The 15,668-nt window shown below is 36.0% G+C and overlaps 1 protein-coding gene across 10 annotated transcripts in view; it reads left to right on the top strand.

Annotated features, from left to right (window-relative positions):
- IGSF11 (immunoglobulin superfamily member 11) overlaps nucleotides 1-15,668 on the top strand; it is a 225,951-nt gene that overhangs the window by 188,143 nt on the left and 22,140 nt on the right. For 8 of the 10 annotated variants that reach the window (XM_055259510.2, XM_055259516.2, XM_055259512.2 and 5 more), the window contains 2 exons: nucleotides 13,652-13,815; nucleotides 15,223-15,430. In XM_055259510.2, coding sequence (XP_055115485.1) covers nucleotides 13,652-13,815; nucleotides 15,223-15,430 — 372 coding nt within the window. Of the gene's footprint in view, nucleotides 1-11,653; nucleotides 11,692-13,640; nucleotides 13,816-15,222; nucleotides 15,431-15,668 lie in introns of those variants that run through there. The other 2 variants (XM_055259514.2, XM_055259511.2) reach the window with 1 other exon arrangement.

Below are 15,668 nucleotides of genomic sequence, written 5' to 3'. Positions count from 1 at the left end.
ATTTGGAAAGAAGCAGTGTTACTGGTGAACAAGAATAAAATATTTCAGTTGAGCCATTTTTAAAAAGAATTTAATTGGTTTCAGAATGTAACATCCTTCCTGATGGTTTCAGATGGCTTTATTTGTTCATAAATAACTCTACTTGTTGATTTAGCCACTTTTGTCATATGAATGCTTCATTAAACAAATGGAGCTTGCTCATTATAGCCAAGTAGAGCTATATTCAACCAAGTGGTGAAGTTGAGAGTACACGGTTGTATTTAACAGCAAAGGCCCTTTATCTGGCCTCTTGCCATCTGGAAACTCTAGATAGCATTTCCCAATATAAATCTCAATGTAGTAACCAGACTGATAAGGACACACAACTATAGCATCACAATGTTAGAGAGTGTTCTGTATACAGGAAAGAAAAATACATTCTTCTCACCCTATTCATTATCCAAGTTAAAAGCCTAGATTTTCAGAAGTCTTTTAGAAAGCTAAGCAGCAAGAAATTTTTATTTTCCCTGAAAAAGGCCAGTCACAGGGAAGTTCAGATTTGGCTAGAGGGTTATCATTGTAATAAAAGACAATCCTGAAATGGTGAAAAAATAGCCCCTAGATTCTGTCAGTTTTCTCTGCCCATTCCCTGCCTTGTCTTTAAACTATGATTTCTGAAATTTTTGAAAGCACTGAGATCTTTTTTAAAGTCCTTATCTAATGCTTGGGGCATTAAGATTTATTTTTAAACTTTATTAATCATTTCTAGGCTCCACAAAGTTTTGTAAGAAATGTCTATTTATCTGTTTTTTAAAATGTCAAGTTGAATTCAAATCTGAGACCCCTTTTTAAAAAAATCATTGTGATAATTATCAATTATTGGGGTTCTGCTCTATATGCTGCAGTCTCTCTTACAGAGCCAGAATGCTGGGAGGACCCCTCTGGTCTTCTGTGGAGTAACTGCTTTTTGTTCAAGCCCACAGGATCCTTTGTGTTGCTCTGCAGCTTCTGTGCCTTGTAGGACACATGGAATGTTGTAATGACCGGAGCCCCAGTCTCCAGGACAGCCATCCTCTTTGAGGCACTGTTATTTCCTTTGTCCTCTGAGCAACGGAGAGCATGGATCTCGTCTTGTCAAGGAACTTGGCCAACTTCCATTCCCCTCCCAGTAGTATTTTTTCTCCTTGATCAGGCTCAAAGGCAGGCCCTCCTACCTCCTCTGCCCTACTGTAGCTTCCTCAGTGAGCATAGGCTTCACAAGAGACAGGAAGCCTGTTGGTCTTTAGCAGTTTCATCTTTCCACCCTGCAAAGCCCACAAGATAAAGGAATACACAGACGACTTGACAAAGATAGGCTTAGAAGAGGTAGGAGAGAGGAAGGAGAAAGACATAATTGTTAATGTTTTCATTTGTTGCTTGCTATAGTCAGCATAGTTGTATTCATGGCCGACAAATCATATTTTGAATAGTATTTCTATTTGGAGGAATTCCCACATTATGAGTCTATCTCCGCAGTGTTAGAAATGAGAACTTAAATTTCTGACCTCTTGTGTAGCTTGGACTTCGGCCCTTCAGTCAGATTCACATAGAGAGTCTCTGACCCTGACTTGAAAGAAGAAACATGAAAGAAGAAACATGACAGAACAAGTTCTATGTTGAGCTTCTATTGCTAGCACAGATAGCAGCATAAGAGTATGGCTTTGCAGGATGATAGTGTTGTAGGGTTAAGTGCCTGATATAGCACTGGGACATCATTTGTAGTTGCAGTAAAGTTTTGGCATTTGGGATTTGGTGACAGGGACAGTTGTAGCAATTTTCTTAAGCCAGTTTTACAGGGTAGTTATGGATGTTTTCCTGGAAGATTAGCTCTTAATTTGTTTCTCAAGCCATCTCCATGATTCTGTGAGCTTCCCAACATACCTTTTTCTAAAAAAAAAATTTAAAAATCAGATTCATATAACTTACATACTATAAAATCCCTCTGTCTAGGTATATAGTTTGCTGTGTTTTGACAAATGTTTCATCTTGTGTTCACTACCATAACCATGATATACACTATTTCTATAACTCCAAGGAGTTCCCTTCTGCCCTATGTAGTATTCTCTGCCCAACTCTAACCCTCAGTCCCAGCTCCAGCATCTGGCAACTGCTGCTTTGTTTTCTGCCTGTATAGTTTTGCTTTCTCCATAGATTTTTTTTTTTAAATGGATACATGCAGTATATAGCCATTTGTTTCTGGATTATTTCACTTAGCACAATAGCTTTAATATTTAGTCATTTTGCATATATCAGAAGTTTGCGTGTTTTTTTTTGTTCACAAGTAATATTTCATTAAATGGCTGTGTCACAATTGTTTTATCCATTTGCAAGTTGATGGGCATTTGAGTTGTGTCTGGTATTTTGGCTATTACAAATAAAGATGCAGTGAACATTTGCATATAGGTTTTTCTGTAGATCTGTATCTTTACTTGTCTTGCATAAATATCTAGAATTGGAATTGCTAGATTGTATAGTTAAGTGTACATTTAATTTTGTAATAAAATGTGAAAATGATTCCAAACGACTATACTACTTTTCATTTCCTTCAGAAATTTATGAGAGTTAGTTGTTCTACATTCTCGTCAACACTTAGCATTGTCTTGTTAATATAATATATTCTAGTTGATGTTTTGTATTATCTCAATATGGTTTTAAGTTCCCTGTTGACTAATGAAGTGGAGCATCTTTTCAGGATGTTATTACTCATTTGTATGGTTTCTATGTATAGTGAAGTGTCTGTTCAAATCTTTTGTGCATTTAAAAAATTGGAATGTTTGTTTTGTTGAATTTTAAGAGTTTTTAGGTATTATAAATATAAGAACTTGTGTTTTGAAAATATTTTTTCCCAACCTATGGCTTGCATTTTTATTTTCTTAATAGTGTCTTTTGAAGACAAGAAACCGTTTATTTTGATGAGGTCTTACCAATTTTTAAGTGGTTAATGCATTTTGTATCCTATTCCAGAAGGCTTTTTCTAACCCAGAGTCATAGAGAATTTCTCCTGTGTTTTCTTCCAGAAGTTTTATAGTTTTATTGATATGTTTACATTTCTTATCTATTTTGAGTTAATTTTTATATAAAGTATTAGATAAGGGTAGAGGTTTTTTGTTTTTTTTTTTTGCATATGGAGATTATTTTTTCCCCCAGTGCAGTTTTTCAAAAAGAGTAAACTTTTCCCCCTGAATGGCTTTGACACCTTTGTTGGAAATCAATTGCCCATTTATGTATGAATCAATTTTTGGACTCTCTATATGTCCTTATTCCAATGCTACTTTATCTATATTACTTTATAACTTTCTTTTTGAAAATTATTCTATTCTATTCTAATATTCACTTTTGTACATACATTTCAGGAGTAATTTGTCTATTTATACAAAACAGCTCACTGAAAATTTGATTTGGATTCTGTTAAATCTAAAGATAAATTTGGGTTGACTTGACCTCTTAAGTCTTTTGACTGATGGTCACAGTTTGTCTCTCCATGCAGTAAAGTCTTTAAATTTCTCTCAGGAAAATTTTGTAATTTTCATTGCACAGATCTTACAGATATTTTCTTAAGGTTATCCCTAAGTATTTCATGTTTTGGATGCTATTATAAGTGGTATCATTTTAAAATTTTAATTTCCAAATGTTCATTGCTATTGTATAGAAAAATAGTTGCTATTTGTATGTTGGCCTTGATTTCTGAAACCTTGCTAAACTCATTTATTAGAATTAGTTGTTTTTTTGTAGACTTGTAAGAATTTTTAATGTAGATAGTTGTGTTATCTGCAAATAAATACAATTTTACTTCAAATTTTCAATCTATATGTCTTTTAATTCTTGTTCTTGCCTTATTGCAGTGACTACAATCTGCATGTTAAATAGAAGTGGCAAGGGCAGACATCTCTGCTTGTTCCTTACTGTAGGAGGAAAATCTTTTACCATTAAATTTGTTAGCTATTTGAATTATTGGTACTGATAATATCTCTTTGTTCTTCTTTTAATGTCTGTAGGATCTGTAATTATGTCTCTTCTTTCATATCTGATATTAATAATTTGTGACTTTTCTCTTTATTCTTTGTCAGTCTGGTTAGAGATTTATAAATTTTATTGACCTCAGATAACTAAATTTTGATTTTATTGATTTACCCTGTTGTTTTTCTGTCTTTATTTTTATTAAATTCTACTCTGTCTTTATATTTTGCTTCTGTATGCCTGCATTTGATTTAATTTAAATTACTTTTAAAAAAGTTTCTTAAGGTAGAAACTTAGGTCATTGATTATAAACCTTTCTTCTTTTCTAATATGCACATTTAGATGCTATTACTTTTCTCTAAGTAATGCTTTGGTTGCTTCTCCATAAATTTGATATGTTGTGTTTTCATACTCACATAATTAAAAATATTTTCTAATCTTCCTTTTGATTTCTTCTTTGACCTGTGAATTATTTAGAAGTGATTTTTTTTTTTTTTTTTTTTTTTTTTGAGATGGAGTCTTGCTCTGTCATCGAGGCTGGAGTGCAGTGGCGCGATCTTGGCTCACTGCAACCTTTACCTCCTGGGTTCAAGCAGTTCTCCTGCCTCAGCCTCCCAAGTAGCTGGGACTATAGGCATATGCCACCATGCCCGGCTAATTTTTATATTTTTAGTAGAGACGGGGTTTCGCCATGTTGGCCAGGCTGGTCTTGAACTCCTGACCTCAGGTGATCCACCTGCCTTGGTGTCCCAAAGTGCTGGGATTACAGGCATGAGCCACTGCACCTGGCCCAAAGTGATTTAAAAAAAAATACATGATGGTTTTCTAGATTTCTTCCTATTGAGTTTAGTTTAACTCATGTTTTTTGTATAACTTTAATTATTTAAAAATTTCTAAAGTTCATTTTATAGTCCAGAATATGTTCTGCCTTAATGGATGTTCCATGTCTACTTTAAAATAATGTATATTCTATGATGTTAGGTAGAACATCCAGAACTTTTCATTTATATTAAGTTCATTGTTCAGGTCTTCTGTGTTTTTACTGTTTTTGTCTGTTCTATAAGTTAATGACTGAGACGTGTTGCAATCACCAACCATAATTGCAGGTTTTTCACTTTTTCTCCTTTTAATTCTGTCAGTATTTGCTTCTTGTACTTTGAAGCTCTGTTGTGAGGTGCATACACAGGACTGTTAGGTTCTTGATGAATCAGCCCGCCCTTTTATCATTATGTAATATCCCTCTTCATGCCTGTTTTAGTTATTTGACTCTTCTCTCTTCACGTGCTATTGCTTTCCCAAACTCTTTTACTTTCCCAAACTATATTATCTTATAAATTACCTCATAATTAGCTGTCCAGCCTCTCCTTGGTGAAATGCTGATTTCTGGTACAATCACTTGTAGCCAGGATGTAAATAAGATCCTGTGTCATAAACCATAGTGACTCATGTTCAAGGAATTGCTTCTTTCTCCTTTCTCTGAAGTCAGTTTTGAGTGTGGTGGCAATCATAGTAGCATGTCCATCATAACACTGCAAAACCTGGTTCTGCTTTTGTGCCTTGGTTCTTTATAGCTAATTATAATCACATTACTTGCCTAGTTTTAAATAAGGGGTTGCAAACATAAATGCCCACAGGAGTCAGACAGGTAACATGATGGAGTAAAGTGAGTTATATCGTGGAATAACAGGAAGTGGGTGGGGATCCTGGCAGTGTGGAAAGCTCCTGCTTTGTCTAAAGGGGCAGCACTAATCAATTGCCATGTGAAATGCAGGCCTGGTGTTACTAACTGCTCCCCAAAAGGGGATTCCTAAATGGAGTAGAATACGTAAGCTGATAGCCAGATATGAAATCAGGAGGAAGTGATAATAATAGGAAACTTGCTGAAGAGAATTCTGATAAAATTCACACCAAGTTTTAGGAGATACTGCTGAGTTAATGCTGCCCACGTAATATATATGCCATGACATGTAGGAATCAAATAAGCGTGTATACACACATATGTATATACACATACATACATATGTACACACACACACACACATATATATATATAGAGAGAGAGTTCTTTTGGAAAGTGACAAAGAGGAGTGATAATCTAGATAGTGTTCATTAGTTCAGTATAAGGCATGCTCTTTGCCCTTGGGATGGTTTCTGAGCAATGTTTGTGGTTGAAGGGGAGAAGTCAATGAGAAAGCACTGAAATTATATCTGAGGGGAAACTGTAGTACCATAGAAATAGAATACAATTACATATTACAGCCAGACTATTACATGTTACATAGACTGTGTAATGAATGTTTAATGCTTCAGCCAGAAAATGAGGATATATAATTTTATGGTAGCTTGCCATCGTGTACTAACCATAAAATATATTGTGCGATATGGCATAAAATGAAGTAGAAACTTGGCAGTGATCCTGTAAATTGATTAATGTAGATGACCAATATGTAATAGAGCCATCTATATTGATAAATTAGCTATTACTCTTCATTTCACTTAGCACTGAGTAGATGGCCAAAATATAATTGAATTTCAGCTAACACAGACTTTTTTTTTTTAGTTGAGATGGCAGTTTGTAAAAAGATTATATGGTAAGTATAAAGGTAGATTATTTCATCTAATTAAAATTTGGTTAAAATATGAAGGGAGAATGATTTGTTTAAAAAACTACTACAATACTACAGAATTGTGGTATTCCTTAGTTTCCTTCAGAAAACAAGGAGGATAGTGTAGAATTTTTACTTTTTGAATTCATGTCAGTCTGATAAACTATAAAACTTAATTTGATAGGTTAAATAAATTTGTATTACATGTCTTTATGTAAGAAATACTCGTGAGATCATATGGGATAATATAAACCAATAAGCATTTTGTGACCACTGATACTAACATTTTAGGCAGAAGGATAACATAGGCCTCCGAAAGTGCCATAAAGGTCTTTTTGATGCTTTGCTGATTATATTCCCAGAGGGAAGTGTTCTGGCAGTTGGGATGATCCTGAAACATGAGCACTTGCTCCATAGTCATCAGAGAACACTGTTGTGAAATCTCCATTGGATTGCTTCGGCCAGTCTGCATTGTGAACTTCTGATGTTCAATCTCTGATGCGTTTGCAGGGGAGATTTCATGTCATTTGACTCTAGCAGTAGGCAGATCACAGTAAAATGTCCATTGTCTGTTCTCTTGGCTGTGTAGTGTGGATGGTACCTCCTAGGATTTTTAAAGATTCTTTTTTGCCAGCTTCATTTCTTCTAACATGTACCAAGAGGTTTGAGATAATGTGCATGCCTTTCTGCTTTAAATCTTGGGAAACAGGAGTCTAAATAAAGATTATAGACAACTGTATTTATGACTTTAACTCCTCAGAGGAAATATGACCATGTACTTTATGTCCTTTCTATGTAATTGCTGAGAGTCATTTAGAATTCATGAGTTGACTCAAGTGAAAGTACAAAGAAAAGATTCAAGTGCAAAATGCTGTCACTTTGGCTCTTAAATTATGCATTTTACATGTAAATATTGCAAATTGTAAGATGTTTTAATGTTTTAAGTGTTTTTTTTTTTTTTTGAGATGGAAAAAAAACCTGTCGCCCAGGTTGGAGTGCAGTGGTGCAATCTTGGCTCACTGCAACCTCCACCTCCCAGGTTAAAGCGACTCTCCTGCCTCAGCCTCCCAAGTAGCTGGGACTACAGGCGCCCACCACCATGCCTGGCTAATTTTTGTATTTTTGGTAGAGATGGAGTTTCACCATGTTGGCCAGGCTGGTCTCAAACTCCTGACCTCAAGTGATCTGCCTGCCTCAGCCTCCCAAAGTGCTTGGGATTACCAGTGTGAGCCACTGCACCCAGCCTAAGTGGATTTTTAATCTAATATTTAGCATTCAAGTTTAAATTCTTGCCTAGAGTTTCAAACATGGAAATATACTTTAAAAGGAAATAGGGTTTTTGGTTTTTTAATAGGATAGAAAAAATTAAGCATCAAAAATGCAAAAAAACACCAATTTCCCTCCTTCTTACTCTAAGAAACTTTTTATTACTCTAAGAAACTTTTTATTACACATGGTTCTATCAATGTACTAAAGAGGAACCATGAGACACATTCACAGAGTAACTTAATTTCATCTTCTGCATACCTTTAAATTCATTCACGAGTCAGTTCTTTCCCTAGATGAGAACTAAAGCAGACCATACAACTTTTCTGACCACTTTGAATTTAAAAAGATGAAACAAAATAAGAAAATCTTAATTTATATACAGAATTATAAGTATGGTTCCCTGACGGCCAGTGAGATAACTCTCTAGGAGTCCAGATGTCTGGCTTCAACTTTCCTCTACTGAGGTCCCATCAGCGAGCCCTCTTGTTAGGCCTAAGAAGACCCTGAACCAGCTTTTATATGTGTTCACCTATAAGGTGAGAATAGGGTGAGTGAGTCTTTTAGTGTACCACAGCCCTAATTTAAAAGTTCTCTCCACAAAGCCTCTTTACAGACTTCAACCCCTGACTCATTTATTCCCTTATTGTAGTCTTCAAAGTTATATAACCAATTTTCATCCATCTTCTTTGTGCAAATTCTCCAGGGCAGTTTGTCTTAAAAGTCTGTTTTGGCATCTGATGTATATATATATATATACACACACACACACATACATATACATATATGTATATACACATATGTGTGTGTGTGTATATATATATCTCAGGGTGTATATATATATATATATATATATATATATATATATATATACACCCTGATATTTCATGTGGAAATTGAATGAATTGGATTAGATCAGTTTAGCAACATGTATTTATTGAGTTCCTATGGTATGCTTTCTTAGACCATACAGTATACGAATGAGGATTTGTTAAATAATCACAAGGTATGATTAAAAGCTTGGTGGTGTTCTGACACTACTTTGTGAGACTCTGACCTAGACTGAGAGGTCAGGGCTTTTCTTGTGAGAAGGTATCACTTGAGCTATTGTAAATGATGAGTAGGTTACTAAGTAAAGAAGCTGGGGTTTATGAGTAGGTTACTAAGTAAAGAAGTTGAGGTTTGGAACAAAGCAAACCAGACAGAGGAAAGGCAGAAAACAGAGCAAAGGCTCAGATTCCAGGAGTCAAGAGAAATTTAATTGGTAAAATGTGCCAGATTTGATCATGGATTGGGTTTGGGAGATGATGACAGAGTTGACTTGAAGATTTCTAAATGTCTGGCTTGCCCAGCTTGGCCCTGTTCGAGCCATTCACAACCATAGGGAACATCAGGAAGGAGCCAGAGTATATTTGGGAGGTGGGCATGCAAAGGAATAGTTTGATCTTGGACAAGCAGATTTTTGAGGTGCCTTTGAAGTAGCCACATGGTGAAGTCTAGGAGGCAATTGGATATAAGAGGAGAGGTTTTGATTAGAGATATAAATTTGAAAGCCATTAGCATTTATATGAGAATTGAATTCATGATGGTAAGTGAAATTCTGTAGGGAGATAGTTTAGAATAAGGCATCAAGGCAGCACTTTAAGAAATACCAACATTTAGTAACCATGGGGAAAAGGGTAAAACAGCAAGAGGAAGTGAGAGTTGTCCAGAGAGTTGGGAGGAAAACCAGAAATGAATTATATTAACATCACTGAAGCTAAGGGAAAGGTGTGTTTTAAGGACGAGGGAAGAGTCATCTCTGTCAGATGTTTACAGAGTCCAAGAATGATTGCAAGTATCATACAGCCACAAGGAGGTCTCTGGGAAGCCTAGGGAAAGTTGTTTTTAAGAAGTGATTGGGGCAGAAGTAGATTGAAGACTATGGAGCAGGAATAGATTCTGTGGAGAGAGTATAGACAGTGCCTTCAAAAAGATTAACATGAAGTATCAGAGAGCTAGGGCCTCCCTGGTGAGGACTGTGGGGTGTAGGGAGGTAGGAATTTTGTTTTCAGTTTAAATACTTGAGGATGTTTAAATGCTATCAGGAAGTCTCCAGTGCAGAGAAAGGGGTTGAAGTTACGGGAGGGGGCAGTCTATGATAAGGTCACTAAGGGGGCCAAGCAGATGGTATTTGAAGCTCACATACAGGATTGGTCCTAGATAAACTCCTCTAATCTGACAGGGGAGAGGGAGATGAGGGTGAGGCAGACTGAAACTGATTTGCAGATTGAGAAGCAGAAAGTAGAAGGAGTTTCTAATTCCTTTACGTAAAAGTCCATTCTAGTTTTAAAGTTTGTCATCATATAATATTGTAGTGATAATAATAACAGCAAACATATATGGAATGATTTCTGTGTGTTGAGTTATGTGTAGTAGTAAGTTTGTGTTCCTTATAGACTAACTGCCTGGGTTTGAAGCCAGACCTTACCACTTCCTAGCTTTGCCACTGTGCAACCTTGAGCTGTATTTTTAATTCTCTGTTTTTCTATTCTTCTGTAAAATGAAAATAATGTCAGTAAGTACCCTATAGGATTAAATGAGTTTGTGTATACATAGATATATAATATATGTTATATGTAGAGAGAGCTTAATGTGGACTTGGTGTAGTCAGTGTGACCTAAATATTAGCTAGCAATAGTAGTGGTGGTGTTAGTCATCCTCAGCATCTGGTACTGCCCTCATCATACCCCTTGTATGATGTGATGATAATATTTAGCTCTGTTTTACAGATGAAGCAACAGACTCAGAGATTAAGCTACTTGTTTGGGGACATGCAGCTAAATAGATGAAAGTACCACATTTCAGACCCAATTTGTACAGCTTCAAACCTACACCTTTGCAAGTTCTGAAAGCAGCTCATCTGGAATATTTCTTCTTCAGCTATTTCAGAATGTGAGATGTTAGGATTGACCTTATGTAAAAACATGAAGTAAGTGAAGTTGGCCTTTCACAACTTCTGCTGCCCCAGAGGCTTGCTCTGTGCCAGCAGTCCTGTTGCTTCCCTGGCTCCCAGCCCTGTCCCGCACAGCTCCTTGTCCTCTGCTCACCCTGTTGCAGTTGCTTTCTCTTTCTCTTTCTTAGTTCATATTGGTCATTTTTAAAAACTTGTATCAAAGATTATTTGAGTTAAGCTTGAAATTAGTGAATTGCTGGTGGAGGGTACTTACAATCCCGTATAGTTTAAGTTGGCATTATATTTCCTTTACCTCTTCCTTGAAGTATTGTCTGAAGTTCGGCACCAGTTTGGCTTCCACACTTATTCTTAAAAACATCTCTATCAGTATTTATTTTAAATTTATCATATCATTATAACAAATACATTCTCTAACCCACTTCTGCCTTATGAGGTAGCTCATTCTGTTCATTGCCTGCTCCATGATCAAGTAACCTTCCCTTTCTGTCACTAATTGCTGAGGTTCTTTCAACTTCTTTTTTAAAATTTAGAGACTTCCCCTAATGTTATTTATCTTAGAAACTTTTCCTGATGTCATCAAATGCTTTATATTCTATCACAGACAGTTTATGAAACATTTTATTCTGCAAATTTAACTCCTGAGAACATCATCAGAAGAATATGACGTTCTATACAGGGAAGGTGTTATGTATGTTTATTTTTTAAACTAATTGTAATCATAACAGTATGTTATTCTGTTACTTTTTTGGGAGAATTGAGATACTATCACTTCAAAGTAAAACAGTTTGAGATACTGTCATAGACTTAATGTATTTTTCATGATCTAAAATAACTTCTTTTTAGGGTCTCCATGGCCTATTTTGATCTACTGTTATTTCCATACTGTTTCATCATCCTAGGGAGGAGGCTTTGCAGAAGAGATAACAGTTATTTTGACTTCCCATGAGTTGGCTATGGTGAATCAGTTTTCTTTTTTAGAATTTTAAGTGTTGTTGACATATAATTTATATTCCATAAAATTAGTCCTTTGAAGTATAAAATTCAGTGACTTTTGGCCAGGTGCGGCAGCTCATGCCTGTAATCCCACCACTTTGGGAGGCCAAGGCGGCCGGATCATGAGGTCAGGAGATCGAGATCACCCTGGCTAACACGGTGAAACCCCATCTCTACTAAAAATACAAAAAAAATTAGCTGGGCATGGTGGCGGGTGCCTGTAGTCCCATCTACTTGGGAGGCTGAGGCAGGAGAATGGCATGAACCTGGGAGGCAGAGCTTGCAGTGAACCGAGATCGTGCCACTGAACTCCAGCCTGGCAACAGAGTGAGACTGTGTCTCAAAAAAAAAAAAAAAAAAAAAGAATTCAGTGACTTTTAAACTTGCAGAGTTGTACAACCATCACAGGAACCTAGTTTTAGTTTTCCATCACTAAAAAGTCCCATTAAGTCTATTTACAAGTCCCTATACCATCCTGTGTATCCCCGGGTGGTACTAATCTATTTTCTGTCTCTATAAATTTGCCTTTTCTAGACATTTTATATGTGTGGAATCATATATTATACAGTGTTTTGCATATGGCTTCTTTGAGAAATATGTTTTGGGAGGCTCATGCATGTTGTAAGATGTATCAGTACTTTGATGGTTTTTGTTTCTGAACAGTATTCTGTTGTATGGATATATCACATTTTGTTTGTCCATTCACCAGTTGATGGATATTTGTATTATTTCCTTTTTAGGACATGATATATAAATAATTCTGTTATGAACATTCATGGACAAGTCTTTGTGTGGACATACATTTTCATTTTACTTGAGTAGATTCCTAGTAAATGAAATTGCTTACTACTTGTATGTTATGATTATTTAGGTTTATGAACATTTTCTGTTGGTTTTTATTTAGGTCTGTGATCATTTTCCATTGATTTTGTATTCAGAATATTTAATTTTTAGCATATTACTATCAAATTATCCCAGCACCATTTGTTGAAAAGACTATTTTTGCCCCATGTAATTGTCTTGTACCTTTATTGAGAAGCATTTGACCATAAATATAAAGATTTATTTCAGTACTCTCAACCCTGTGACATTTATCTGTATGTCTATCCTTAAAAGGCTAGTACCATACTGTCCTACTACAGCTATATAGCAAGTTTTAAAATCGGGTAGTGTGAATTCTTCATCTTTGTTCTTCTTTTTCAGTATTCTTTTGGCTATTCTAGTTCTTTGTCTTTCTATATGTTTTAGAATTTGTCAGTATCTGTAAAAAGACTACTGGGATTTTGACTGGGCTAGCTCTGAATCTATAGATCAATTTAGGGACAATTGGCATCTTAAGATTGACTCTCCCATTCATGAACATTACATATCTCTGCATTTATTTAGTCTTACTGATTTCTTTTATTAGCATTGTATACTCTTCTGTGTGTGGGTGCTGTACATATTTTGTTAGATTTAGATGATTTGTTAGATTTATATGTAAGCATTTAATTTTGCAGTGTGCTTATGTAACAACACTTTGAAAATTCAGTTTATTTCTAGTCTTTCATCAAACCCCATCAGTTGAATTCATCTGTGTCGCATTTGAATCTGGCCACATATCAGGTAGCATCTTCCAAAAGAGAGTAAACAGCTTCTAATATTTTTCTGTTGTAGTTTCCAGGAAGTAAAGGGATGAACCATTTTTATTATTTTGACTCAGTGACTGGTCAGCAGTTGTTTAGTAAGACTATCATGTCAGTCTGTTCACATGATCAATAATAATGTGATAACATAAAACACACAAACCTTCCTGAAGGAATTTGGACTGTCGGGAAAGGGCGAGCATATAACCTCCCTGTTCCTTCTTCTGTAGGTGTTGCAGCATCCCTGGAAGTGTCAGAGAGCCCTGGGAGTATCCAAGTGGCCCGGGGTCAGACAGCAGTCCTGCCCTGCACTTTCACTACCAGCGCTGCCCTCATTAACCTCAATGTCATTTGGATGGTCACTCCTCTCTCCAATGCCAACCAACCTGAACAGGTACTTCTGTTCCATCCTGTGCTACCTCTAAAAGGTTAATCTTTTCGGAGGAGGTTGGTAGGGAAGCATCGTGAGTACATCTTTGGTTTCAAGAATAAGGTGGCATTTTCAATGTGCATGTGCTCTTTTAAGGCCTACTCCTCTGCCCTATCAGTCACCTATCAGAAGAGGCTATCCTCTTTTTAAAAAGGTAACAGATGTTAAGAATATCCTTCTGAGAGTTTTATATAGGAACCTGTAATTTTATCGACAACATTGCTAATAGGCAATTTTGACCAGAAGGGACTGGCACCATCACAGATGATCGAGAGCATACTTTTAAAAGATAGTGATAAGAGTAAGGAAGTAACATTAGGTTGTAGTACTTGATTTTTTTTAAGTTAATTTCACTAGTATTTTAAAGTAAAACATGACTAGCCATGTTAGCCAGCTCAAAGAGTCTGGCTTAATAAATTATTAATAGAATGGGTACATGAAAGAATGTACATGAAAATGGAAGCTACTCCCCAGTAAGCTGTATCAATCACAGGAAAAAGATACATAAGTTGTAGAACTCACTGCAGAAAATAATGCTCAGGAAGTTAATGAATTGTGATAATGATTACACTTTTATTTACAATGTTAATGGAGCTTTTCTCCTTCAGTAAGCTTATTATTACCTCAAAATATTTGATAAGCTAAATTTTCTGATATGAAATTAAATAGAAGCTTCTTTTGTTTCTTCACAGAATTTTTGTAGTTAGACTCCGCCTTCAAGATCATTTTGTTCAACCTTATTATTTTAGGAATCAAGGATGGAGTTAAATAAGTAAAGAAAGAGCTTGAGTAGAGTTACTAAACACATTTACAGGTAGAGCTTGAATAGAACTGAGTCCCTCACTCACAGCCCAAAGGGCTTTTTGTTATGTCATTCTAAGTCTTCCATGAAGACTTAACTTTGATAATAGAGGCTGACATAAGAACAGCAATCATGGACTTGTAACTCTACTTCCCTTCTGTTACATTTATTTACATTGAGTCCATACCTATGATCTATCATTGTGTGACCTAATAAGCATGAGAATGGCAGTGCTAATATTTTTTAATTTTTGTTTTGGAATCAGTTTTTTGAACTGGCAAAAATATTTATGAACTGATAGTAGGGTGGGTAGCAGCAAAGAGATTTTTTTATGTTCTGATGTGTTAGGTAAGGAAAAAATATTATTCTAATTTGGTATGTGAGAATTTAAAACTCCAAGATACCTATGAACAAATACTGTAAAAAAAAAAGTTGATGATAATTCTCATATTAGAAATAAAATTTTCCAACGTTTGGTGCAGCATTTTGTACTGTCTACCAAATAGTTATTGTTTTGTGTCTAGGAGAGGATAGAGTGGCCAGTTTATTTATTTTGCTTTCTTTTCCAGGTCATCCTGTATCAGGGTGGACAGATGTTTGACGGTGCCCCCCGGTTCCATGGTAGGGTAGGATTTACAGGCACCATGCCAGCTACCAATGTCTCTATCTTCATTAATAACACCCAGTTATCAGATACTGGCACCTACCAGTGCCTGGTCAACAACCTTCCAGACATAGGGGGCAGGAACATTGGGGTCACCGGTCTCACAGTGTTAGGTGAGTGACACAGGAGTCCTTGGCTGTTTGGGCTTTACTTATGAATCTACTCTCAAGCATACTTGCTTCTGCCCTTGTTTCTACACCTTCAGTCTGCTTATGTTCTTTTTCTGTCTTCTCTCAGTTCCATCTCTTCTCTGCTTCTCCATGCTTCTTACAGATAGTCTCCCCCTCCTTTCTTCATTTCCGGTGGTCTCTAAAACTTACTTCTTTAATGACTTTCTTCTGAAGGTGAAGA

Source organism: Symphalangus syndactylus, chromosome 21 (genome assembly GCF_028878055.3).
Source record: "Symphalangus syndactylus isolate Jambi chromosome 21, NHGRI_mSymSyn1-v2.1_pri, whole genome shotgun sequence".
NCBI lineage: Eukaryota > Metazoa > Chordata > Mammalia > Primates > Hylobatidae > Symphalangus > Symphalangus syndactylus.
Note: the sequence above shows the minus strand (reverse complement) of the source record. Positions and strands in the feature narration are given on the sequence as shown.